The 26,880-nt window shown below is 41.1% G+C and overlaps 1 protein-coding gene across 1 annotated transcript in view; it reads left to right on the plus strand.

The window, feature by feature from the left end:
• Positions 1 to 26,880, plus strand: part of AMN (amnion associated transmembrane protein) — a 92,693-nt gene that overhangs the window by 27,818 nt on the left and 37,995 nt on the right. Inside the window, exons 4-5 of the mRNA XM_032213892.1 lie at positions 23,040 to 23,127; positions 26,590 to 26,822. Of these exons, the coding sequence (XP_032069783.1) occupies positions 23,040 to 23,127; positions 26,590 to 26,822 (321 nt within the window). The remainder of the gene's footprint in view (positions 1 to 23,039; positions 23,128 to 26,589; positions 26,823 to 26,880) is intronic.

The raw sequence follows: 26,880 nt of genomic DNA on the forward strand, positions 1-26,880 counted from the left end.
CAGAGGCATAATTGGCACCAGTTTTGTAGCATTTATCTGTGGCTGGATAGATGTCAGTCATATATAAAAACAGAAGGTATCAACTGCAGGATTCAGGCACAGTAAAGGAATACAGAAAATCACATGATTTTGATACAGTTATGAGCTGCATTTTAATCTATAGGGTTGATTTTAATTGTGTGCATACCACACACACACACACACACACACACACACACACACACTTACAACTCTGCATAGCATTCTACCAAATTTATTGGAACCAGTCTGCATGCAATTGCGTGCAGAGTTACTATGTATAGCCTCCATTAAACATAATGATGTTTACCGCCAACTGCATAGCCTTCATTTGTGAAATGGTTATTTTTTTAACAAACTCTTTTTGTCAATGAAGTGTTACTATATAAAATGCTTCTCTATCTAAGACAGAGGAACAATTAACCATTTCCTGCTTAACTATTTACCTCAGTCACTGATATCCTCCATGATGATGGGAGAAAGAACAAAAATAAAATCTGATTTTAGAGTAGATAAGTCTTGTTACAGTCACACCTACACTCTGGCAGCCAGTTGATTCTTGGATGCAGATCTTGGTTTAAGGAGTATGATCTATGATCAGTCTAACCTAATTGATCATGTGGCATCAAGCAATAATGAAAACATAGATTTTCTCCCGGGCAATCTGTCCCTAACCTATTCTTTCAAGTATCCCAATGCACTCATCTCCACTGTAACTGGTTTCATTTAACTTGCAGCTAAGTGTCTTTTTCTCTTTCCTTTCACCTTTCCCAACATCAGAGCCTTCTTCAGGAGTTAAGAATAATTTGAGTCATCATTTGTTCTGTGAATGAGGAACCTGGGTTGATTTGTTTATTGATCCATTTGTCTGTTTGGTATTCCCAGAAGTCTTCTCCAACACCAAAGTTCAGATGTGTCAAAAAACAAACAAACCACCAGATAGAGCAACCAGCCTTAGGACTGAGAATGAGTGTATCATACTCCTAGGGAATGGGTGGTTTACAAATAGGAAATATACTGTAAAGATAGATAAGCAAACAAGCAAACAAATAAATTGAAGTGTTAAACAAGTTTTGCCTTTATTATGATGGTTTTACCCGTCAGCAAAGCATACTCTAAAGCAGTGTTTCTCAACCTTGGCAACTTGAAGATGTCTGGACTTCAACTCCATTCGCTGGCTGGGGAATTCTGGAAATTGAAGTCCAGACATCTTCAAGTTGCCAAGGTTGAGATACACTGCTCTAAAGGAAGAGAAGCAAAGGCAGAGAAATTAAAGAATTGCTTTCTTTTTAACTTCTCTGCAATTACAGCTATAAAGAGAGGACCATTTCAAGCCTTGATATTGAAGCAGAACAGGCAATCCAAACAACAAATATCTGCAGGTATTAGAACAACCTATACTCAATATAGTTATAAGAGAAAGTAGTCACAAACTATTTAGATAGGCTCCCGGAACAGATACAGAGACTTGTTGAAATAAAAAAAAATTAACACCCTTCACGAATGCAAGGGAAGTAAAAGCCAAGTGCATCTCTGGAGAATCATGTTCCATAAAAAGAGGACTCTTGCAAAGAAAGCTGTCATCTGATCCAAGTCCCCTTAATCTCCCCAGGGAGGGGGGGCAGAGAGACCTTTCCTTGACATTTGAAGCATATGGCCCAGGGGTGGGTTCTGGATTCTTTTACTGCCAGTTTGCTCAGGGACACGCTTTTCACGTATGCGTAGCAGTTCAGAGGTGTGGGTGGCTGAGTGACTACCTACTCCGCCGAACCGGTCCGAACTAGTAGGAACCCACCTCTGATATGGGCAGAATCATGCTTGGCAATGTCTCCAGTGCCAGTTTATGTAGACCTGAGGTGATATTCAGCAGGTTCTGACCAGTTCTGGACAACTGGTAACGGAAATTTTGAGTAGTTCGGAAGATCTGTAAATACCACCTCTGGCTGGCCCCTCCCCCATCTATTCTCTGCCTCCTGAGTCCCAGCTGATTGGGAGGAAATGGGGATTTTGCAGTAACTTTAACAGTAACCTTTTAACAGTAACCTTCCCCTGCCATGCTGACCAAGCCACACCCACCAAACCAAGCCCCGCCCACCAAGCCCTGCCCATAGAAACAGTAGTAAAAAAAATTTGAATCCCACCATTGATGTAAACCATTATAGGTGAGAATCAGCCCTCAGAATTGGGCCTAGAAACCTACTGAAAGGCAGGGCTGTATATGCCAAAAGTAACAGGCCTTCCTGACTAATAACGTGGTCATGAATGGTACTAACTGCAGCATCCAGGTTATTTTTAATGGCGATGAATTATCACAAGGTAATCAGGATGACTTTTGCTGGGATATGGGGGGGGGGTGCTTGGTGCTCTCTGAGTTTGCTTGTTTTCCTGTAGACATTTCATTATCCAAACTAGATAACATCATCAGTGCTAGGTAACATCATGGGTGCTAGTGACTAGCACCAATGATGTTACTTAGTTTGGGATAATGAAAGAACTGCAAGAAAACAAGCAAGCTCAGAGAGCACCAAGGACTCCTCATGTCAACCCTGAGCTACAAATATTCTCCTTTATTAGCATTATTGGGATATTGTAGTCTAGGTGGGCCCCAACCGGTATAACAGCAGAAGCTGTACAAAGGTCCCTCTGCTCAATTTGTAGGAGCCATGGGTTCAGAAGGACCTCATGTTGCTTCTAGGGGAGCAAACCTCACAAAAGAACAAATGGAATAGATGTTAATAGATATTCATACCACCTTAACATGATGTAATATGAGCTTCTTCCTCCTTATCTTAAGGCTGTAGGTTTTTGTGTCTGCGGCATTTCCTCCGATCCAGGATGATGATCTAAAGCTAAGTGTTCTGACCTAGAGCAGGAGTGTCAAACTTGCAGCATCACAGTGGCGTCACATGATGTATCAGGACTCCCCCCCCCTGCTAAAGTGGGCATGGGTGTGGCCAATGTGTGACGCATCTGGTTCGTGGCCCACAAGTTTGACAGCCCTTACCTAGAGTGACAATGTATAGGTTGAATGTCACCATTGTATTGATGATCCTTGCCCCAAATTGATGGGTGACTTCTTCCAGTTGTTTCAAATATATGTTAAATAGTATGCGTTAAAAAGACTGGATGTTCCACACTGGAACATCCAAGGGCTCAGCTATTGTTTCCATGACCAACACATGCTCAGGAGTGGAACCACTTTAAAACAATGTCAATTCCAAAATCCTGCAAGATGATGGTACTGAAAGGCTTTACAAGGTCCAAGAGGTCTGACCTCTCCTCATCCAGTTCTGCTAGAGCAGTTAGTGCTGCTTTTGCCCCATAATGATCCTAAAATCTGACAGAAAATGATCCAAATAATGTACTTCCTCTAGAACAGTGTTTCTCAACCTTGGTGACTTTAAGTCCTGTGGACTTTAACTCCTGGGGGATTCTGGGAGTTGAAGTCCACAGGACTTAAAGTCGCCAAGGTTGAGAAACACTGCTCTAGAATATTCCACAACAGAATCTCCATCATCTTCTCAATAGTTTCCTTAAAGAGGAGGTTGGAGACAAAATGAAAGTTACCAGGGAACTAAGTAAAATTAAGTATAACCTGTTGTGTGAAAATTTGAAGTCCGAAAAATAGCCAAAAATTGCTTCCGGATCAGTCCAAGCATCCATAAAATTCAGCTTTTAGTTTCATCTCACTTGATGAATGCAGCAGTTCCCCCTGCTGGTAGCAACTAATATTTAAAGTTGTGTCACCTGTAAACATGCCCTCTCAAACCTTTTAGTGTGCTTTTAATCAAACTGCTTTTGTATGAAATGACAGTATCTATGCTACAATGTTGTTGGCTGTATTGCTTTTATATCTTTTTCAGGTAACCCACTTTACAAAGTTAGTAACAAGATGTAATAGAAATAAGTAGAAGAGCTACAAAGATGAGTAGGGGACTGGAGGCTAATACATATGATGAACAGTTTCAAGAACAGTGTATGTCTAGACTAATAAAGCGGGGCTAGGGCAGTGGTGGGTTTCAATTTTTTTTAGAACCTCTTCTGTAGGTGTGGTCTGTTTTGTGGGAGTGGCTTGCTGGCCATGTGACTAGATGGGCATGGCCAACTTGTAAAATGTGGTGAAACTCATTTAACAACACTAAGCAACCTAAATGTTGGCTCAGAAACTCTGGCATTTGAAGCATGGAAGTCTTAAAGCTGTCAACTTACAAGACCCATGCACCCCTAACTCTTTAGGGGAAAAACTCCAGGGGTGTTCAAACTTGACAGCTTTAAGACTTGTGGACTTCAACTTCCAGAATTCCTCCTCTCGCTCTTCATCTTGATGATGTGCAGACGGGTAGGGGGAGGGAGCTGGAACCGGTTTCAAACGGCACTGTAGATTTGTGGAACCTCTTCTATAGAAGATGTTAGAACTGGCGGGAACCCACCCCTGGGCTAGGGGTTATGTAGTTGTCTTCCAATACCTATGGGTTGTCACAGAGAAGAGGGAGGTCAACCTACTCTCCAAAACACCTGAGGGCAGGACAATGAGTAACAGATGGAAACAAGTAAAGATCCAGTCTACAATTAAGGAGAAATTTTGTGATAGTGAGAACAATTAATCAGTGGAATGGCTTGCCTCCAAAAGGTGTGGGGTGCTCCATCACTGGAGGTTTTAAAGAAGAGATTGGACAACCATTTCTTCAAAATGATATAAGTTCTCCTGCTTGAGCAGAGGTTTGGACTAGAAGACCTCCAAGTTCCCTTTCAACTCTGTTATTCTGTATCCTTCACTATTTATTTGCCCAATCTGTTTTCTAAGCCACTGAAGTTAGTAGACACATCATTCTGCTTAGAAGTGGGAAACCTGTAGCTCCACAGAGGTTATTGAATTCCAACTTCCACCTAACTAAATTCAGCATCGTCAATGAACAGATATCACAAGTGTTGTAATGTAATGACACAATTTATTAACTTCTGGCACACAGTGAATTCTCATTTAAAAATTGTTCTCCTCTGTCTTTGAGGAAGATTCATGCCACCATTTATAAACTGGAATGTGACTTTCCTGCTCATTTTTCATCAGTGCTGGGTGAAAACTATTCACAAGGAGGAGCAAGATAAGCTTTGGATTGGATCATTTATTCATCATCATTTATTGTTTGGATCACATAGTGATAAATCAGAATTACAGAGGATTCTGGCTGTTTCACAACTGGCATGTTTGTGAATGCTTTCTGTTCACTGTCGGTGGACTCTTCTTTTGGATGGGAGCAACTTAATCAACCACAAATGAACTAACAGCCAACAATATTAAGTCAAATCCAGACTAAATCACAAATTGAAAACAAACTTTGCATTTAGCCCAAAACAAACGAGGAATCCAAAATGTAATGCAACATGAAATAGTAGTTTCTTCCCTTTGTGTTTTTAGTTGTTCAAATAGCATGACCAAGCAGAGTATGCGACTTTGGGGAAAAAAAATAAGCTTGAATTTTCAACAATTCTGATTCATTGTTTATATTTAAAGGCAACTACTAGGATGGAAACGTGCATTGCCATTTGAATTTTAGCCATATGAAGGGGTGTTTGTAACATCTGGCTTTACTTAATGGTGTCTCATCTATCTCATAAACATATGTGTGAATGGGCTTTTCAAGGAGAATCTAGCTTTTGTCTTTACCACTGATGAAATCTGCATTACTTGGCTTCACAGATTTCAATACTGAGTATCAATTTATTGAGATAGTTCTAAAAAGGCTCCCAGGCCAAGTCTATATACTATATTTACCTCCTTCCCCAGATATGAACTTGAGTTTAAAAAGTAAGACTAGACCAAAAAATGGTGTAAACACAAAATGTCTATACTGAGTCCTACTTTTCTCCTTCATCAATCAAGGGTTGTATCATAACTCAAACCTGGAATTTCATCTGCCCATTACATATATGAATCAGGCATATTTATATATCTATGTGAGTCAGTGAGTCAGTCAGTCTGTAGGTTGGTCTGTCTGTCTGTCTGTCTGTCTATCTATTGATAGATGATAATTTATCTATCTATCGATAGATGATAATCTATCTATCATCTATCTATCTATCTATCTATCTATCTATCTATCTATCTATCTATCTATCTATCTATCTATCTATCTATCTATCTATCTATCTATCCTGAGCCACAGTGGCGCAGTGTTTAGAGTGGAGTACTGCACGCTACTTCTACTGGCTGCCGGCTGTCTGCAGTTCAGCAGTTCATATCTCACCAGGTTCAAGGTTGACTCAGCCTTCCATCCTTCCAAGGTGGGTAAAATGAGAACCCAGATTGTTGGGGGCAATTGGCTGAATTAAGTGCTGTGAAATAAGAAATCACATTACTGCTTGGGGGGGGGGGGGGTTTAAAGCACTGTAAAGTGGTATATAAGTCTAGTTCTATTGCTATTGCCATCTATCTATTAGAAACCATGCTCGGCCAAAATGTGGGTCCAGATAAAAATAAATAATTGAATTAAGCACTTCTAATTAAAATTAAGTGCTGTGAAATAAGAAATCACATTACAACAAAAATTGATTCTCCTCACCCCACCTACCGTATGTTAACCATGCTCTCTCATATAGTATACACATACCAATACACATTCCCCCCCCCACCCCAATATCTAGCCATTTTATATAGTACTTCAAGAGATCTGAATCATTAGAATTGCTGTGGGATTACTGGGGAAGAGAACAGTGTTTAGATAAATTAATATTTTTCCTTATACACATACCTGCAAAAACAACACATTCATTTAAATCATTGCAAAGTATGTAACAAAATTGCATGTTTAAAGTAAAGAACTAAAATATTTATACATGGCAATTGCATCTATTCATATCTACCACGTTGCAATTAACTCCAATTAATAATACTCATTACTGTTCATCAAAACTGTGAGTCTGGGTTTAAAAATAGAGATATCTGTAGAATCCCACTTTGGAATGGAACATTATTTTTAAACTGTCTATTTTTATTCTTATAAGGTAAGCACCATTTAAACCAATGTAAAAGCTATACTGACTTTGCTACAGGTTCACTGAATATTAACTTTTGCTAGCATATGTCTAATTAAAAAAAACAAAGGAAAGAAGATTCCTGTAAAAAAAAAGTGAAAATATCAGCCTGGGGCGAAGTAGATTCATTCATGATCCTGATTTTGCATCTTGTTGAGGACATATGATATTATCTGAAAAAAATGGCAGTGTTTTTCCTCTGTGTTTTGTTCAGAAGAAAATAATAGTTTCAAGGGGGATTGATTGCAGTCTCATCTCCAGGGATATTTGCCAGAGCATCTGTTAGGTTACATCTACTGATTTCTACCGAAATTATCCCCTCTCAAATTGGGATTATAAACTTGGTCCTACAATACAGCGATATTCCTTCACTTTACATTCTGTCCGTAGCTAGTCTTTCAGGTCTTCCATCAGAGTACTCATTATGACTGTAACCGAGTCCATCCCCCTTTGCTGCTGGTCATCCTCTTCTTCTCTTCCACCTTTCTTAGCCTTAGAGTCATTTCAGAGCAGTGGTGAGTTGCAGGCAGTATGCCCCGGTACGGGCGTACCGGAGCCTGCTCGGAGCACCGGGTACCATTCTGGTACGGTGCTCCGGAGGGCCCACCCGCCTTCCCGAGCTCCTTACCTGTCCTTTAAGCCTTTGGTGCTTCCGCGCACATGCATGGCGCGTATAGCATATGCGCAACACACCGCCAAGCAGCTGGAGCGTCACGGAGGCTTGCGTAGGCGTCACAGGCAGGTATGATGCATGTGTGCGCTGTGTGCATCCATGTGGGCAACGCCGGGCCCGTTTCAACCGTACTGGTTGGAACAGGATCCGGAACCCACCACTGCTTCAGAGAGTTAGGCCTTCACATAGCGTGTCTGAAGTGACAATTGACAAGTGACAGTGACACTTGGTTGAATTGTTCAAGTAATCCATTAGCTTGCTTTCTTGGCTACCCATGGTATTCCCATGAGTCTTCTACAACATTAAGATGCAGCAATGCTAATACTGTTTTTATTTTGCTTCTTCAAATCCAACTTTTACATTTTTTGCATTTACTAATCTTTGTAGCTATAGACACATCATAGTATTCAAGTATCTTTTTCAAAACTCTCCTGGATATCCCATAAACTGTTCATCTGCAAGATACTGCTTCTTAATTGCTGATAGTTATTCCTACAGTTCAACCCTGAGCTACATATATTCTTTTCTATGAAAATCGTAATCAAAGAATTACTGGGGAGAAAACCACATTCTCACCAAAATAGCAGGACAAGCTCCTGTATATAAACAGGGAGCAACCCAGAGGTGGGTTGCTCCCTGTTCGGCCCGGATCAGGCGAACCAGTAGTAGCAGTGGTGGAAGGCTCCATCCACCCACCCGTATGCTTCTGCGCATGTGCACGCACATGAGCGAACTGGTAGGAAAAAAGTTAGAAACCCACCACTGGAGCAAACCCACCCCCACTACTCACTAGCACTGGTAAAATTACTTAGCTGGATAATAAAATATCTGAAAACAGACATGCAAGCTCAGAGAGCACCAAGGACTGCACAAACTTTTATAGGTCTATCACATTCAAGGAAAAACTCTGGATTTTCTCTTGGACATATATCTGGCACCACCAGCTACAATCTCCAGAGATGGGATTTAGTTTGCAGAGCAAATGAGATTCCTAAGTACCCTGAGGCATTGGGGTTTTATGTACTCAAGCACTAGCTGAAAATGTTTTCCTCTAAGTTTATCAGCTCCATCCCAATAAAATAGTTGAGTCATAGAAAATCGGAGATGAGAAAAATGAACATTAAGTTGCCCGACTCTATCCCGAATAAGGACTAGAGGGTCATTTAAAAAGGCAGCATTTATGCTAAAGATAGTAGTGATGTTAGCATATGATATTCTATTCTAAATTGGTGAAAAGAATGATAATTTTTGCTTCTGCTTAGATGTTTTCTCTTCTTTTTAATGTTGCATATCTTTTATACTTGACCTCATGGACCAGAAAGTCTTTTTTACAAATTAAAGTGCAAACCTTTCCTTTAAAGAAGGGGAACCACAACCCCCAGGCCATGGACTGGCACTGGTCCATGGCACACCAGAAACCAGGCTACACAAACAAGAAAAGTCCCATCCGTGCACACAAGTGTGATGCAAACAGCACACAAAAAAACCCACGTCCCCTCTGGTCCACGGAAAAACCTCTTTTCCATGGAACCAGTTCCTGGCATTCAAAAGGTTGCAGACCGCTGCTTTAAAGCCAGTGCTAACGTACTGTTTCTTGCAAAATTATCCATGTTATATTTGGGCCACCAAGTAAGAATTAAGATTAAAATATGGGCATCTGGTAGAAGCCACAATGACATCATGCAAATCACCTAATCTAAGTCACTTGTTCAGGGGTATCATGATGCATATGAGATCACTTGTTTCCCTCCCCCCTGTAGCTACCTAGGGGCAAAAATATAATATTTGTATTTAGAACTTTGGAGTCTTCAGGGCATTTCATGTATATGATCTTGAAGTGCAGACTAATTATTGGTTGGTGCTTCAGGCTCTGCAGTCATTGCCAATAAATACTGACTGTTATTTTTAACCTATCAAGTTCTATATGCTTGGAGCCTGCATGGCTGCAATCACCTACATGTCTCAGCCCATCTACAGTAGCATGTTCTTCAGTGGTTCGATTAAAAGTTTTTTTTTACTACTGATTCTGATGGGTTGGGATTGGTGGGCGTTGCAAGGGAAGGTTACTGCAAAATCCCCATTCCCTCCAGATCAGATGGGACTTGGGAAGCTGAGAAGAGATGGGGGTGGGGCCAGTCAGAGGTGGTATTTACCGGTTCTCCGAACTACTCAGAATTTCCGCTACTGGTTCTCCAAAACTGGTCAGAACCTGCTGAATACCACCTCTGATGATCTTCCTGGGGAAAACATTTTATTCCCGGTATACTCCATTTGCCTTTGAGGTAAGTGGAATGGAAGCCAGGAGGCACTGTTTCTCAATTGCTGGTTGTGCCTTGTCTCATCCTTTTTATTATCACAGGAGGTCTTAACACTAAAATTTTATGTAGAACTTTTGGAAATGAGTTTGACTGTGGCCATCATTTTTATTTTGAAATTAATTTATCTGCTAGGTTTTGCTTTTGTACCTTTGTTGTACCCTTTTATCTATTGGTTGTTTTATATGGTTTGTGATTATTGATTTATTTTTAATTGTTTTGCCATGAGCATTTTAAATGGATGGTTATTTATCTGTATGGATGCAAACCACGGAAAGTTTTTTTATTGATTTGCAAAAACAATAAAATAGGTAATGCAATCTTAATTCTTGCAATCATCTATAATAGAGTTCTACATGGAATTGAGGGAAGGAAAGAAATAATGTTTGTTTAGAACATCATGTTATGACTGGATTGACATACATTTTACATATATTAGGGTTTATTTAAGTTAAAAATGAAAGATAATTGATTGTTTGTACAACTGCTAAAGCATAACTCTTGGCTTCCAAAACAGATAGGCTAGGTTTCTACATGCTAAGCCAAACCATAGTGAAAATCTTGCTGCAAGCATATTGTACTTTCACTATAGCACAAATTGGAGAAATGGATTTTTGTGATGATTTAAGAGATGTGTGGATGTCCTGTCCTGGTACATGAAGGCTATAAGGCAGTGGTGGGATTCAATTGTTTTTACTACCATTTCTGTGGGCGTGGCTTGGTGGGTGTGGCATGGCTTGATGGGCATGACAGGGGAAGGATACAGAAAAATCCCAATTTCCTCCCGATCAGCTGGGACTCTGGAGGCAGAGAATAGATGGAGGTGGTGCCAGTGAGAGGTGGTATTTACCTAGGGTGACCAGACGTCCCACATTTGGTGGGACAGGCACACTTTGTCATAATTTTTCCCGCGTCCCAGGCCGTTCCCAAAAGATCCTGCTTTTTAATTTTAGCGCCTTCTTCGATCGCTCGCTCCCCCGCCCATCCCCGTGCGGGCTGGGAGGCTTTGGGCGTCCGGGCGGGAACAGCTGTGAGCGGATGGTGGTGAGATCGCCACCCGCTGCACTGCAGCTGACTCGCCCCGGGTGGGCTGGGAGGCTTTGGGCGTCCGGGCGGGAAGAGCCGCGAGCGGATGGTGATGGGATCGCCGCCCAGGAACCACCAGGAGCCTTCCTGCCCAACACCTACGCTCCCCGGACTTGTTTTGAGCACGGGACGACTGACGGTAGTTTGCACCGGCCGGGCATCCAGATTGCAGAGAGGAGAAGGAGGAGGAAGGGGAGGAAAAAGGTGAGGGTGGAGGGAAGCAGGCAGAAACAGCTGCAGCAGCAACAGCCATGCTGCCCGGGGTGGGCGTGTTCGGCACCAGCCTGACCGCCCGGGTCATTATCCCGCTTCTAAAGGATGAGGGTTTTGTGGTCAAGGCACTCTGGGGCCGCACTCAGGAAGAGGCGGAAGAACTGGCCAAGGAGATGAGCGTCCCCTTCTATACCAGCCGGATAGATGAGGTCCTGCTGCACCAGGATGTGGATGTGGTCTGCATCAACCTGCCGCCTCCTCTCACCAGGCAAATCGCGGTGAAAACTCTGGGTGAGTCTCTGCGGAGAGCTTGGCGGGCAGCTGGCTGGACTTCTAAGACGTGGGGGGGAGGAGGCGGTGGAAGAAGCGGCAGCTCCTTGAAATGGAAAAAGGCCTGCTTTCCCCTCCCAATGAGGTGCCTTCCACGATAATAGGAGAGGAGAGCCTGGAGACAGCAATCACAAGGCAGAAAGTAGCTAAGAGAATGGGGCGGGGGTTGGGAGAAGGCATGAGACGGGCTCCCAGCAGTGGCTGCTCGGATTTGCCATTTGAGAGCGAGAGAGGGAGGGAGGGAGGGAGGGAGGGAGGGAGGAGAACGCGAGTGTGTGTATCCCTCCTTCCTTCAGCCCAACACTCTCGCTGGCATTTTGGCCAGACGAGAGGGACTGCAGAGGGTCTAGGGCAGCAAGTCATTCAATGGGAAACTTGCCTCTTGGAAGGAATGACCCAGCTTGGCTCCCGCTTCGTCTCTCCTGCCTCTTCGGTTCTCCATTCGATTGTTGAAAGCGGGAGTCAAGCCAGGTGACATGTGCATTCAGTACATGTGCAAAAGAATTTTAATTGCACTGCGCATGCGCGCGAACCATACACACACGCACAGCGCACACACAAGCAAACTGGCAATGGTGCCTGCCGGAACCCACTCCTGATTGGGACCCAGGATATATTGTGCCTTTTGTGCTGGAACATCATCCCCACTTGGGGTGAAATTATCTCCACCCTTAGGGCATTTTGGAAATCCTCAAAATGATTTTTTTTCATCAGGCCTGGAGATTCCCTGAGACTAGTGAACCCAGACATTGGTTGTACCCCTTAAACTTAATTTAACCCTCTTATAATCTTGTTTTAACTTATATTAATTACTTAATTGTTTTAACTGTTTTTATATTCTAATTTTTGGTTTTATTGTTTGTTACTAAAATCACTTTTTTATGAGATGGGCAGCTATATAAATTTTATAAATAAATAAGCAAATAAATAAAATTTGGGAATATTCCACTGAAGAATAGAGAGAAAGAACAAGTGCTGCCAAAATGCTTAACTCCTTTCCTCTTCCAAATGAAAAAAATTCCATACTTGAACATTGTTGTAAGCATTGCTCTTCCAATGTTGCCATTTTGAAAACCAGAAGTATTCCTTTAGAGCAATGGTACGCCATCTGCAGGTCTTGTACCACACATATCCTTTGGCTAATTTCATTCAGTTCTTATCTAATTTCAAAAGTACTGCAGGTGATTAATTCCAACCCAGGGCAAAGATTACCTGTCCCTCCCATGGCTAGTAATTGGGCAAAAGAAGAAGAAGGAGGAGGAGGAGGAGGAGGAGGAGGAGGAGGAGGAGGACGAGGAGGAGGAGGACGAGGAAGATAAAGATCAAAGGATTGCGAAGCGAGGAGAGGAAGGGGAAGGCTGGACATATACATTGCTTTATTTGCTGGTCTCGAAGCCCTGCACTGAGCCGTAACATGGTTTTGCTTCATGAATCTTGTGCAACCTGCAGTGATTTAGAGATACATAGTAAGTCTTCACAAGCCCTTTCAGATTGATTGATGTCAACCTTTGAGTCTTGTGTCAGAAACAACCCCCAAGCAGGTCAAGACAAAAATAAACAACTTCATTTTAGTTACACTGCAATTTGATTAAAATCAAGTGTAATTTAAATGACTACTTTCCAGTCCTAACTTTTACTTTAGCGTTATTTTCGATAACAACTTTTGGAAGTGTATCGAGACTTTCAATCCTGGCTGGCTACCTCACTTGATTACATGCCTACTATATGGTTTGGTGTGCCATACAACCCCAACCAATTCCATAAACCAAGATTAAACCAATTATTTGTTAACCCAATTTGGAATTCAGTAAGAAGCAGAGAAAGGGAAAGACGGTCTCGCGATGGCCTTAGTCAATGTCAGTTCACAACACCAACTGGAGACCTTCTCTTTGAGCAGCATTATTGTTTATAAGGACGGGTTTCCCAAAGACTGTCTAGGAAAAGGGGAAGTACTTCTTATTGTATAAGGTACCAGAAAACCAAGTTCTCTCTTTGCCTTTGCTCAGTGGAGCTTTTGGTATAAATCTCAAGGAGGCAGAATCTCTGCAATGTTGGATCACTGTCAATGTGCCCAAAACGGAGTTTTATAAGGCAGCTAAGGAGAGAAAACAGAAAGATGCTGACAGTTCAGCATATTTTAAGACTTCTGGAGAGGAGAACATAAAAAGTATAGCTGTGGGTAACATACATCAATCAGTGTGCTGAAAAATGGATCCCACCAGCCGCTGCGTTTTCCATCTTTTCCCCCTACCATACACAAACATTAACTGTGAAATTTCCTGTGCCTGAAAGAGAAAGTAAAGCTGTGGAAATCTAATAACTTGGAAGGAAATTTGGAGGGGAAAAAATGTATCTACTTAAAGGGCCACTGCACCCGCTTAGATGGTAGCAGGCCACAGCTGTGTTCTCTAAATTAGAACAATTCAGTGGATTTAACAAATCCACCTGACTCTAGCTAGATTGTGTGACTTATTGCAATATTTTTAAATTGCTTTGGCTGAAGAAGGTCTCTGGAAACAATATGAGGAACAAAGCACCGCATTACCATAACAAGCCCAGATTAAAAACAAAATTAACCTGGAAACAGACATTTTAATTTTTTAAAATGGATGAGTTATCAATGATTTACCTACAAGATGGGAAAGGTAGTATTTAAGACAATGTCTGAAAATACATAGAATGCATTCAAAAGTTAATTAGGAAGAAAATGGAAGCATTTATCAGGTTTTCTTGTAAAACTGAAGATTGATGGAAACAATCCAAGGGAATGTTGGAATTGTAATGCCACCTCAAGATTAGATCCTATCTTGAATTCACTCCAAACTACTGCAGAGAGAGGTGATAGATTATACAGAAATCTAGGCATTCCCATTTTCACAAGTGATTTAATCATGGTTTGTTGAAAAAGATGTAGCTACTAAGTTCATATATACCCCCTGAACTCTAAAGATCTTTTATAAACTACAGTGGCTAAATTCACATATTGTCCTAATCAACTCAAACAATTCATGTTGTTGTTTAGGCCAAAATCAGTCTAAGGGGGAGCGACTACCTTGTGGAAAGTTGGCAGTGAGTCCCAGCTATCTGTAAATTAGCCCATTGGGGTATGTTGGTTGAAAATGTTTTGCCGTGAAAACATAGTTTTTTCAGATAAATAGAGTATAAATTTTGGCTATAGCAATCCATCAGCGCATATCAGAAAGTTCTTCTGTCATTTATGTTGTAAAACTAATTCCTCTGGTTAAAAAAGAAAAAAGATATACCATTTCATTTTTTAAAATTACCGTACTTTTTGGAGTATAAGATGAACCTCCCCCCCGCTAAAAGAGCATGGAAATGTTGGTGTGTCTTATACACTGAATATAGACATTTTTGGCCTCCGAAAGCCCTGCCCCTGCACTTCATTTTTGTGAAAAACAGGCTGGTTTTCACAAAAATGGAGGCATTTTTGCCTTCCCCCAGCCTCCAGAAGCACTCTGCAGGCTTCAGCAGGGCTTTTCTTACTTACCTGTTTGAAATCTTGGTGCATCTTATACACCGGTGCGTTTTATAGGCCAAAAATACGGTAATAAAACATGTAAAAATAAGCCCAATATTTTACCTATTCCACAAACAAACAAACAAACAAATCATTAATTCTCTAGTCAAGTCCCCTTTAGAAGGCTCAGGTAGCCTGATCCCACCACAAAAACATCATGAAACTCAGTGATTGGAGGAGAGATGATATTCTTGACTGCCTTTCAGGGTCAGCCTGGAATATCATGCCGTTCACTTTTGCCATAAACAGCCTCATCCATTTTTTTTTGTAGTGTATTGTGCAACAGATCATTTATTGGTAATTAAGCTGTAGTTTGGAAGAATGACTATTCTTATCTTAAATAAGAAGCCGGTAATTATTTTCAGGCCATGGCAAAGATGAATATCAATTTATCTGGTCAATACCTGGCATGAATTTTGTCCACTCAACATAAATCTCCCCAAACTTTTGCAATAGATCAGAGTTATAAAGCAAATAGGTCAACTTCCTTATCGTTTGAAAATCTGAAAACGAAGGCTGCTACGGTGTTTTGGAACAAAGCAGCAGAAACATCCAATAAAGTTTAGGGGTTAAGTACTAATTATTATAATACTCTCTTGAATATTTAGAGCAACACTTAGAACATATCCACATTTCCAAGTTATTCTGCCACAAATATAGGCCTCCAACCATTTCTTGAAGGTAGGAATGAACATTGCCTTCTATTTCCCATCCAGAATGTGGATGGGAAAGGCCTCTGGCCTTACTTCCCTTTTCCAAATTAAAAAAGAGGGTTTTCTAGCTTGTGCTTGCTCAAGAGTTACTATCTCATTTGTCAGTTAGACTTTGCTTTCTGCTAGATATCCCCCCTCCTGCACTTTGATAAAAGGAAGACACATTCCCTCACTTCATATTCCCTGCTGTGCGTCAATAAGTTGATGCTCTTCTGAATGCTTTCTCAATTACATAATAGTTATAGGTAAAGGTTCCCCTCACACATATGTGCTGGTCGTTCCTGACTTTAGGGGGTGGTGCTCATCTCCGTTTCAAAGCCAAAGCACCAGCACTGTGCGAAGACGTCTCTGTGGTCATGTGGCCGGCATGACTAAATGCCGAAGGCGCACGGAACACTGTTATCTTCCCACCAAAGGTGGTTCCTATTTTTCTACTTGCATTTTTACATGCTTTCAAACTGCTAGGTTGGCAGAAGCTGGGACAAGTAACAGGAGCTCACTCAGTTACATAGCGCTAGGGATTCGAACTGCTAAACTGCCAACCTTTCTGATCGACAAGCTCAGCATCTTAGCCACTGAGCCACCACATCCCTATTTAGTTATAACTAAATAATAGTTATAACATTCCTTCAATTCAAAAGCCACTAGAAACCTTTTTACTATTTTTGAGAGCTACCCACTTTTCCAATCGGCTTGATGCACCACTAAACTAATTAAAGTTTAACAGCTATAAGCCAGAAAGCTCAAGAAAAGAAAAATAGTAATTAAAAAAAAATCTTGTTAGGCTACAGACTGGTGAAGTTCTACATACCTGTAAATTTTGTGATTCCTGTGCCACTCAGAAACTTGGGAGTGAAAATCACCCACAGAATTGTCTGTGTGTTTTTACATGATGTATAATAAAAGATATGCAGTTGTAGTTAGACCAGTGCCAAATGAACAGAAACACTTTTTATTTTTTTTAGCTCTCTCCTTAACTATATTTGCCTATGTAAACTGTCTGTATAACAATTGGCAGATTTTGCACAATACACTAGAATAAAACTGAACTGATCATATTATGGCTTAGTGTGATGGTATACTTAATATAATGAAGCCACCAACGGCAGACCACCATTGCCTTAAAATGCATATAATACTTTCCCCAAGTACTGTGATGAAAATATGTCTTGTTGCCAATAAGTTAACTGCAATGCAACATTGGTTAGTGCAGCAGTGATGCGACTATTCATTAAACATTCAAATAAGGGCTGGTAGGATTGAGAATAGAAAAATGTGCCTCCTGAAAAGCTACTTGGGAGCATTTCAAAAGCTTCTGGAGCATCATGGCCGGTGACCCCTCTGCTCTTTTTCTCAGTGGGGAGCTTCTATTGAACGCTTTCTTCCATGAATGGAAAAGGTCTTCTATTCCTGAAACAGCCAATCAACATCCGATCCCCAATCTTATTCATCCTTCAAAGAATGCTGTATCAGCTTGCTGCCTGGGGTAGACTGTTCTCTTAGCAAACACATTCTGTGCAAAATCCAGTTTGGTCTTTTTTTTTTCTGAAGCAACTTGACAGTCTCCTCAAATCTGAAGACAGCCTAGTCAGCTCCAATTTTCTCTTTGTATGAAAAGGTCAGGTATATGTTTGCTTTGGTTTTGTTTTTTTTCCCCTTCCCTGAGCATAGATTCAGTAGCCAGCAATTATTGGCAAACCTCTTATCCTTAGATTCCCTTTCCTCTTCCTCATTTCACCCCAACTGAACACAGAAATAATGTTTTATTCCATGTAAGCTGTATAGATAGATCTGACAATCTGCTGCCACCTTCTGGTAAGAACTGGCAAACACACTAAAGGAGAAGCGTAGACCACGAACAGATGGAAAGCAATAACTTGGAAATGTTAGGAATCTCTCTCTCTCTCTCTCTCTCTCTCTCTCTCTCTCTCTCTCTCTCTCTCTCTCTCTCTCTCTCTCTCTCTCTCTCTCTCTCTCCCTCCCTCCCTCCCTCCCTCCCTCCCTCCCTCCCTCCCTCCCTCTCTCTCTCTCTCCTATTTCCAGTTCTAATCTCAGAGGTATGCATTAATGTAAAGAGCCTTGCAGTGAGCTTCTATATTAAAAAGCTGCCTGCATCTCAGAGACATCAATCAGGGCTAGGGTAGCTAAAAGGTACTCAGCCTCGGTTTATGGCAGGGGAAGAAATTCAAAGTCGACCGTAGCCTCCAATCAGCAACACCACGCAGGCTTGATTGCGAACAAGCCCTTTTGCAGCTCTCCCAAGTGGTTCCAGCACTGCAGAACAGCATGCTCTGATGATGCAGTCGGTGACATGCGAGCAGGACAACGCTGGCACGATGCAGGCAGAGCGAAAGGAAAATGGTTTTCATTTCGGAGAGGAATGAAATTAAAAATCACAGCATTACAGATGATATCTAATAGAATTGTTCCACCTTAAGAACCCTTAATACTTCCCATCTCTGACAGCTGTGTAACAGTGACTAAAAGAATTGGCTTTTGAATGTGGGTAAACCTAAACCAAGGGGGAGGGATGCGGTGGCTCAGTGGCTAAGATGCTGAGCTTGTCGATCAGAAAGGTCAGCAGTTCGGGTAGTTTGAATCCCTAGCGCCGCATAACGGAGTGAGCTCCCATTACTTGTCCCAGCTTCTGCCAACCTAGCAGTTCGAAAGCATGTAAAAATGCAAGTAGAAAAATAGGAACCGCCTTTGGTGGGAAGGTAACAGCGTTCCCTGTGCCGGCCACATGACCACGGAGACATCTTCGGACAGCGCTGGCTCTTCAGCTTTGAAACGGAGATGAGCACCACCCTCTAGAGTCAGGAACAACTAGCACATATGTGCAAGAGGAACCTTTACCTTTACCTTGAAACCTAGACATGAGCCCCACAAATACATTTTGCATTATTTTTGAGGAAGAAATTATTGCTGCACCCCCTTCCCCCATGTATGCTGGTCTCAGATTATCAGAGACAGAAGCACAACTGAAAAACTGGTCAACTACTTCAAATGTTGCCCTCCAGAGATCCTAAAAATGTCCGTGTGGAATGGAAGCAGAGACCCACTTTGGCCATAATGTGAGTCCTTTGGTGATTGCTTGACGTTATAACTGGGAACCTGCCTTGACAAACAATTCCAGCATAACTCAGTTGTTTCTTTGAATGAAAAGTTGTCATTTCAAGGCACTGAATAGACAGGAGATGCTCACACTTCTGTCTAGGTGTCATAGTCATATGCTTTTGTCCTTAAAACACCTGGAAATCCACAAAGCAGCTTGGATATTAGAGATGTGGGAGTAGAGAGAAAATCCCAGATGCAGAGAAGCTGGTGGGGACCTCTTAAAATTGCCCAAAAGCTGGTAACTCTTTATCTTGCTGTTTTTCTCATCACTTCTTCCTACTATTCTTTTACCCCCCCCAAGACAGAAGGAAAATGTCTGCATGGGGAGGATCCCCTATCTGTAGATAAATAATAATCTTCAGATCTAATTTAGAAATAAGCAAAAACAAAGCGCAATCAGTTTCAGTTTGCTTTGAAAATAGATCCAAGAAGACTGGAGATGGAACATCTACAGGTAGTCCTTGACATATGACCACAATTGAGCCCAACATTTATGTTGCTAAGTGAGAAATTGGTTAAATGAGTTTTGGCTCATTTTAGGACTTTTTTTTGACACATTTGTTAAGCAAATCACTGTGGTCGTTAAGTGAATCTGGCTTTCCCATTGACTTTGTTTGTCAGAAGGTCACAAAACTATATCACATGACCCCAGAACACAGCAACGGTCATAAATATGAACCAGTTGTCAAGGAGCCAAATATAAATCACATGACCATGGGGATGCTGCAATGGTCATAAGTGTGAAAATGGTCATAAGTCACTTTTTCACTGCCATTGTAAGTACAGACGGTCACTAAATGAACTGTTGTAAGTTGAGGATAACCTGTACTCATCTGGAAGTGCCAAAATGCTTCAACCCAATGCTCTCTAAGCAGACAAGGAAGGTTTTAACAAACTATGCCCACATTCCAGTTACAGAGTTCCCAGTCATGCATGAGTCGTTACAGCCACGTTTAGGCCTTCTAGGACATCACAAGTTTAAGCACAGAAACACGATGGCAAAGTTGGCACCCTTTCCTCCTGCCGCAATGACAATTTTGAACACCGGAAAAGGGCTACTACGATGGTGCAAACATTAGCTTTAGCCAGTGGTGAGATTCAATTTTTTTTTACTACTGGTTTTGTGGGCATGCTTGGTGGGCATGGGGTGGCTTGGTGGGCATGGCAGGGGAAGGATATTGCACAATCCCTCTTCCCTCCCCACTCCTGGAGGAAGGTTACTGCAAATTCCCGCATTCCCTCCTCACCCCACTAACCTGCTTTCCAGCTCCATTCTCCTGTTCAGGGCAACAGAAGAAGTTCAGCTGGGAGGCTGAGGGGCAGTGGTGGTGGGGCCAGCCTATTTGCCGGTTCTCTGAACTACTCAAAATTTCTGCTACCAGTCCTCCAGACCCTGTCAGAACTGGCTGAATACCACCTCTGGTTTTTGCATGTACAAATAATGGCTGCTCTCATATAAAATATCAAATTACAATTTCTAACTGCTTAAATAAACCTGGTATTTATATCTTTTCTTCTCTCTCATATTCTGCTTAGAAGCTTTGTTCATGATAGGGCAGGCTGTTTGCCCATCTAGCAATATCTCTCTGATGCCTGGGTCTCTTTTTCTTTCAAATGCATAAGTAGGTGCATCCTTATGCAAAGCATGTGGATGTGGTTACCAGACTAATCTATCACTTCTTGGTTCAGAGGCATCAAGCAAGCATTGATTTGCTCTGTGCCATAACGAGTGGGAATTTCTGTGCAACAAGTCTCTTTGTGTAAGTGCCTAGCTATGATTTGGCATGATGTCTGCGCAGCACTGGTGTTTATGAACAGGGACTATTTCGTTCCCCACCCTTAAAAAGGGGGTCATTCGACAGCTACCTTGAGAAAGGCCACATAGTCTTCCTGTCCTCTGTGCTATACCTAGAGCAGGTGTGTCAAACTTGATTTCATTGAGGGCCACATCAGGGTTGAATTTGACCTCAGAGGGTGGGTGGATGTGGGCATGGCCAGTTTGACAACACTTGTGTCATGGGTGCCTGTGGTTGCCCGAGCGCTCTCCCAGAAAAAAATGGGTTCCTGAACACCATTTCTGGTTGCAACAGCATCCTGCAACCCTCTGCCAATGAAAATAGAGCTTGTGAGGGCCATGCGCGGCCCTCCTGAGCTCCACTTTCACTGACAGAGGCACTGCAGGCCATGTGATGCTACCCTCTCTGTTTCCACGGTGGTCTCAAATGCCAGATATAAGTCCCCCACGGGCCGGATACAGCCCACAGGACTTGAGTTTGACACCCCTGACCTAGAGGGATGTGCTTTTGATTTGCTGTGTCTGAATGGCTTGGGAGACCTTTTCTGTGATTGCCTCAGTCATGTGATATTCTATTCCCTTTGGGGTTAAGATGGCTGCTCCCCATTTTGATTTAAGGAGGATCATCTTCCTTTTTAACTATGGAAGATCATCTTCCTTAGTTGCCGTTTGGAAAGATATATTGGTATTACAGTACTTACAGCTGTTTGTTAACACTGGTGCTTATATTTCTTGCAATTGCGTGTGATGCATTATGCATTTTTTTATGATTGATGAAGTAGGTAAATGGCTATGCAGTAAATGACCTTCTCCCTGAGAATCTAACTTTCTAGAGACACTAAATAAACAGAGTTTTGAATAGGAATAAATTTGGAAATGCTTAGGAAAGGAAGGGCAGATTATGAAAAAAATTCCATAAATGTAATTATGTCACAGTCCTTTGATTATTAGGAACCCAGATCCAACTGATCTTTAGTTCTCCAGGCTGTGCTGCCATCCTTCAGTGGCTTGTTCTACATTTCCTTCATTTATATTGAGATTGAGTATTGGTTGCATTCCATCTGTTGGCTTGGAAAAGAAGAGAAGATTGGTTAAAAGGACAGAAGGAGAAAAGTTCAGAGAAAAATCAGCTCTTGGTGTTTGGCTTGATAAGTCAGTCATGCAACCTTTTAGAACATTGTAAGCCAGGTGATGGTGGGACCATCCCTACCATTCAAGGTAAAGGTTTCCCTGTCCAGTGTGTCCATCTCTGTTTCTTGGCCAAGGAAGTCAGCATTGTTTGAAGACATTTTCTATGGTCATGTGGCCAGTACGGCTATATGCCAAAGGTGCACAGAACACTGTTATCTTCCCACCAAAGTGGTACCTATTAATCTACTCACACGTGCATGCTTTCAAACTGTTAAGTGGACAGGAGCTTGGAGCAGGAACGAGAGCTCACCCCGTTGCATGGTGCTTGGGTTTCGAACCTGGGCTTTCCAGCTAACAAGCTCAGCGTCTTTAACTGCTGAGCATTTGGAAGTAGGGGTGTAGCATCATAAATATTTGAGGGCCACCTGTAATCTCTGGGTTGCCGTTATGTAGATCATCAAATGCAAAAAAAAAAATAGATCTGTTCTCACACACACACAGAGTTTTGAAACTTGGTTTTGGCTTGTACTACATAATGTACTGTTTTAAAAAATCATATTTCCATTTGAAATAAAAAGGCCCTTGTAATTATAGTTAATTTGCTTCTCTCTGACCCTGATGAATGGCATCCTGTGTCTGAGTAAACCTTTGGATTTTACAGCATTTCTTTTCTTATTAAAATGAATTATGGGCAATGATAGAAAGTTTCAAGGGGAACACTGCAACTTTCTGGTTAAGAATTCTCTGAATGTTATATATTTCACTTATCCACATTCCCCCAGGTCACTCTGAATTGTGCAGCCTAAGAGAGGAAAAAAGTCACCTTTCCTTACATCAGAATAGAGGTTGTTAAAATAATTAAGACTGGCTGCCTTTAATTTCAAATGGAAATATTATATAAATAATAAATGAATCAATATTGCCATTGCTGATGATGTTTGGATAGTGCTTCTAAATAATACAAACTGGGGAAGATTGTAGTTAATGGTACATTATGGGCATAGCTGGTCTTCAGCAGTTCAGCCCAGAGAGAAATTGCAAAATTTATGCCTTTTATTTATTCTGTTTTGCTGCTTAGTACCTTCCGCTGAATGGAGAATTCATTATGGCCCCCACTGCTGGGTTTGCAGCTTTCGACGGCAATTACAGTCCAGGATGTGAGACAGGTATTGTGCTCAGCCAACCATTAATTAGTCATGCCAAATAAGCACTATGAGATTATTCCTTAGTTGTGCCTCTGTTCATTTGAGTCACTTTTCCAGTTATAATAAACTTTCCCCTGGAGTTCTCCAAAGTTTTTTGGAATTATCATCAGAGCTTTCTTTCCCGTAGTGGAAGGAAGATGAAGGAAATTATCAACACTGGCCAGGTCTATGTTTTGAGACCTTTTCTGGTGGAGGTATTATGGATAAAAGGTTTGTCCTTGCTACCACTGCATTTGCTGTAGGGCAACTCACATAGAGGACACACCAGCTTATTGAATTTCTTTATTTCTACCGGTGATATTGAAATCTGCATTTTTAAGCTTCCAGGCTTTTCTTTAAGGAAATATATTGGTTTTGATTTGGTGCCAAGTCTTGGAATCTTTTTGGACTGTTGAATCATAAAGCTAATAGCCTTTGTGGGTTCTTCCACTCAAAGCTTGCACATTAAGTTGTGTACATCTAACCAAATTGATTGCAGTGGATTTAAGCATCCCATAACCCTGTTACACGCAATATAGTTCTGGCTGTTTCTTCAATGATTTTAAGGGAGGTCTCAACTTAAAAGTTGACCAGGCTGAGAAACACTGAGGAAGCAACATCTCATACAACGAATGTAAGCACCTTTGCAAACTTAGAATGTGTGTGTGTGTGTGTGTGTGTGTGTGTGTGTATTTGACTCTTGAGTAGGATGACAATGATGGTGATTGAATATGGGGTTCAACTAATTCTAATCAATTAGGAATTTGTGATGAGATGTGGGGCACAGAAAAAGATATCACAGAGAAATAGTCCCTTGTGTTCAGTAAATAGGGAAGCCAATTGCCTACAATCTATATACTGTAGTTTATATTCCTCTGAAGGAAGAGGATGTGGAAGCTTTATCTGTACAAGAAAATCCCATGTTCCATGCAGTTCAGGAATATTAAGTGCCATAGCAAGGACTTTGGGTTCTTGTGAGTATACTGGTTTATGCATAGATGCACGACAGCTTCATAAATATTAAATAGAAAGTTGTTAATGAATTAAATATGAATTTCAGTAATGTACTGTGTATAATAGCCCTCATGCACTATAATTCCCTAGCAAAGGAATTATGATACTCAGTTATAGTTGGCATGTTTGTAAAAAAAGGGGGGGGGTGGGAATGGAAAAAATGGTTAATACATTACTAATAAAATTGTCATGCTTACTGTCATCCTAGCTTCCCACAGGCCTATTCACACATCATATTTATGGGAAATTCTCTCCAGCTAAGTTCTAGGTAGTGTTCTATTAAAGCCTGAGGCAATAAACCAAATTTTGCCATACTACAGTATGGTGACTCTAAGCTTTTGTCACCAGCAGGGGTTGTTTGCTCTAAAAAAAATTAATGCAGTAATTCAGCCTGTTCAAAACTATAGCTCACCTTTTACCAATCTGGTATCTAGGTTGGATATTTTCCACCCACAAAGCTTGGGCAATGGCCAAGAAACCCAAAATGCTGGGAAATATGCTTTTCATAAAGTGTTTGAAGGCAGGTTGGGCAAGAATGGTATTGTCAGGCATGCCTCCTTCAATATCCAAGAAAGAAAAACCTCAACTCCATTTGAATAGAGATAAAGTACTTTTACTAGATATGAATTGATAGCAGCGAAAAGGAAAGCAAGATCTGAGCCAAAAAGGCACGAATACATACATATCAAATGATTGCCCAGCCCCCACCCATGTAGGGTGCATCTTCAAATAGCCTCATCAGGTTGGTATGCGAGACGGTTGGCCTTAACCAAGTCCAAACATCGGCCATCAGCATGCACAGAGGATGGTGAGAACAAAACTCCCTTTCCCAATACCATGCCCCCACCCTCCCCGTTTCGATGGCAGCCAATAGCAAGCAAGTGAAGCAGAGGCTGACAGGTATCTTTATCACAACCCATTCTTCCACCCCTATCTTCCATTGTATTTACTTTTTCAATTTGTTTTATATATAAACAATTGATTATATGGGGGGGGGGAGGTTTTAGATATATTTGATATCATGTTAGATATAAACATGATAAATATTTAGATCTCTATCAGATATAAATATGATGGTGATCATATTTGTATGATAAATAAATAATAATGATAAATAAATAAGCATATTGGCTGTTTTTGGTTGGCAAACTCTCCAACCAGATTTGTAAAAATAAAAGAAATTAAAAATCTTATCCCTATCCAGTGGTATCTGCCAGGGGAGCCAAAACTGAAAAGATGATAGATAGATGTAGCAACCCCTTCCCCTTTAGAATGATGACATCCCAACATCTTGTTGATTTACACACACACACACACACACACACACACGCACACACACACACACCCCTATGGACACTACGTCCTCTGTCCATCTGTATGATAGAACCTATATGTCATAAGAAAAATGTTAGTTGTGCATAACATAGAGAGGTTCATTTTTTGGTCATAATTCTCATTCCTCTTGCCTTATACATCATAAATTGGCCCAGGAAAGTCAAAGGGAGTTTGTGTGTTTCTCTATTAATTTAGCAGTTGCAACTGGTGGCAGAAAGGAAAAAGAAATAATGGCCATGCATGAGGGAGATTGCCAGAATGCTGCTACTTCTCAGATAGCCTCAACAATGATTCCTGTTATGCAGTAATTGAACAATTACAAATACATTCATTCTGAAAAATAAGGTTTTCATTACAAATAAAACACAAACTCTAATAAATCCAGTTGCACATCTATGGGATACCTGTTCATGAAACATAGGGTAAATTCAGAGAGATTAGATAAATTGAATTTTTCTTCAATTTTATTATTAGGCTAAATAACAATAGGTGTAATAACAGATTTCTATGGGATGAAAAAAGTCAGTGATATTTTGGAATGCATTCGATAAAATGTGCTATATGTTATAGTTACAATTTATAAGAAGCTTTCTCATCTAGATGACATCCAGATCTATTGCTCTCTCAACTCCCAGAATTCCAAGCTGCCATGGCTAATGGCTATGCTTTTAAAAATTGTATAATCAACATATCTGAAAAGCATCAAATTTCACAGGACAGAACCATATTATTAGAAGATCAGTTTAAGAATAAACTTTGGCATTTGAAATCTAATAGTGGGACACCTAATGCCAATATCACTAGACTGATCCCTAGATTATTTTCAATTATTCTTCATTGTGAAGAAAAATCTTATGAACCAAATTGCTATGTAGATTGGACAACATATTCTACACCAGTGTTTCTCGACCTTAGCGACTTTAAGTCCACAGGACTTAAAGTCGCCAAGGTTGAGAAACACTGTTCTACACTTTCTTAGGCTATAAAAAAATAAACTTGGAGTTCGTTCCGCAGATTTATAAGCAATTTTTAAAAACCCGCGAAGGCAAGTGGACTTCATCTATGGCTCTTGCTTTCTGTCATTTTCATTATTAGCTTCAGAAATCACATTTAAAAGTACAGACAATTATGAATGGTATGATCCTACGTTATGGCATGCTGCAGCCTCTTTGGAAAACTTAGATCTGGGCAAATACATTTTCCTTGTTGATGAAGAACGGGTTCCGTGCCAGTACGATGATGTTATTTTTCAGCCTGAAAGCTCCTTCCGAGTGAACATCACCTCTGAGCCAACGATACAACTGAAGAGCATTTCAATCATGGGCCAGGTAAAATAGAAGCTGCAATTTCATCACCTTACATTTTGCCTCCTTTTTTTTTCCTCCA

This window comes from Thamnophis elegans, chromosome 1, assembly GCF_009769535.1.
Source record: "Thamnophis elegans isolate rThaEle1 chromosome 1, rThaEle1.pri, whole genome shotgun sequence".
Lineage (NCBI taxonomy): Eukaryota > Metazoa > Chordata > Lepidosauria > Squamata > Colubridae > Thamnophis > Thamnophis elegans.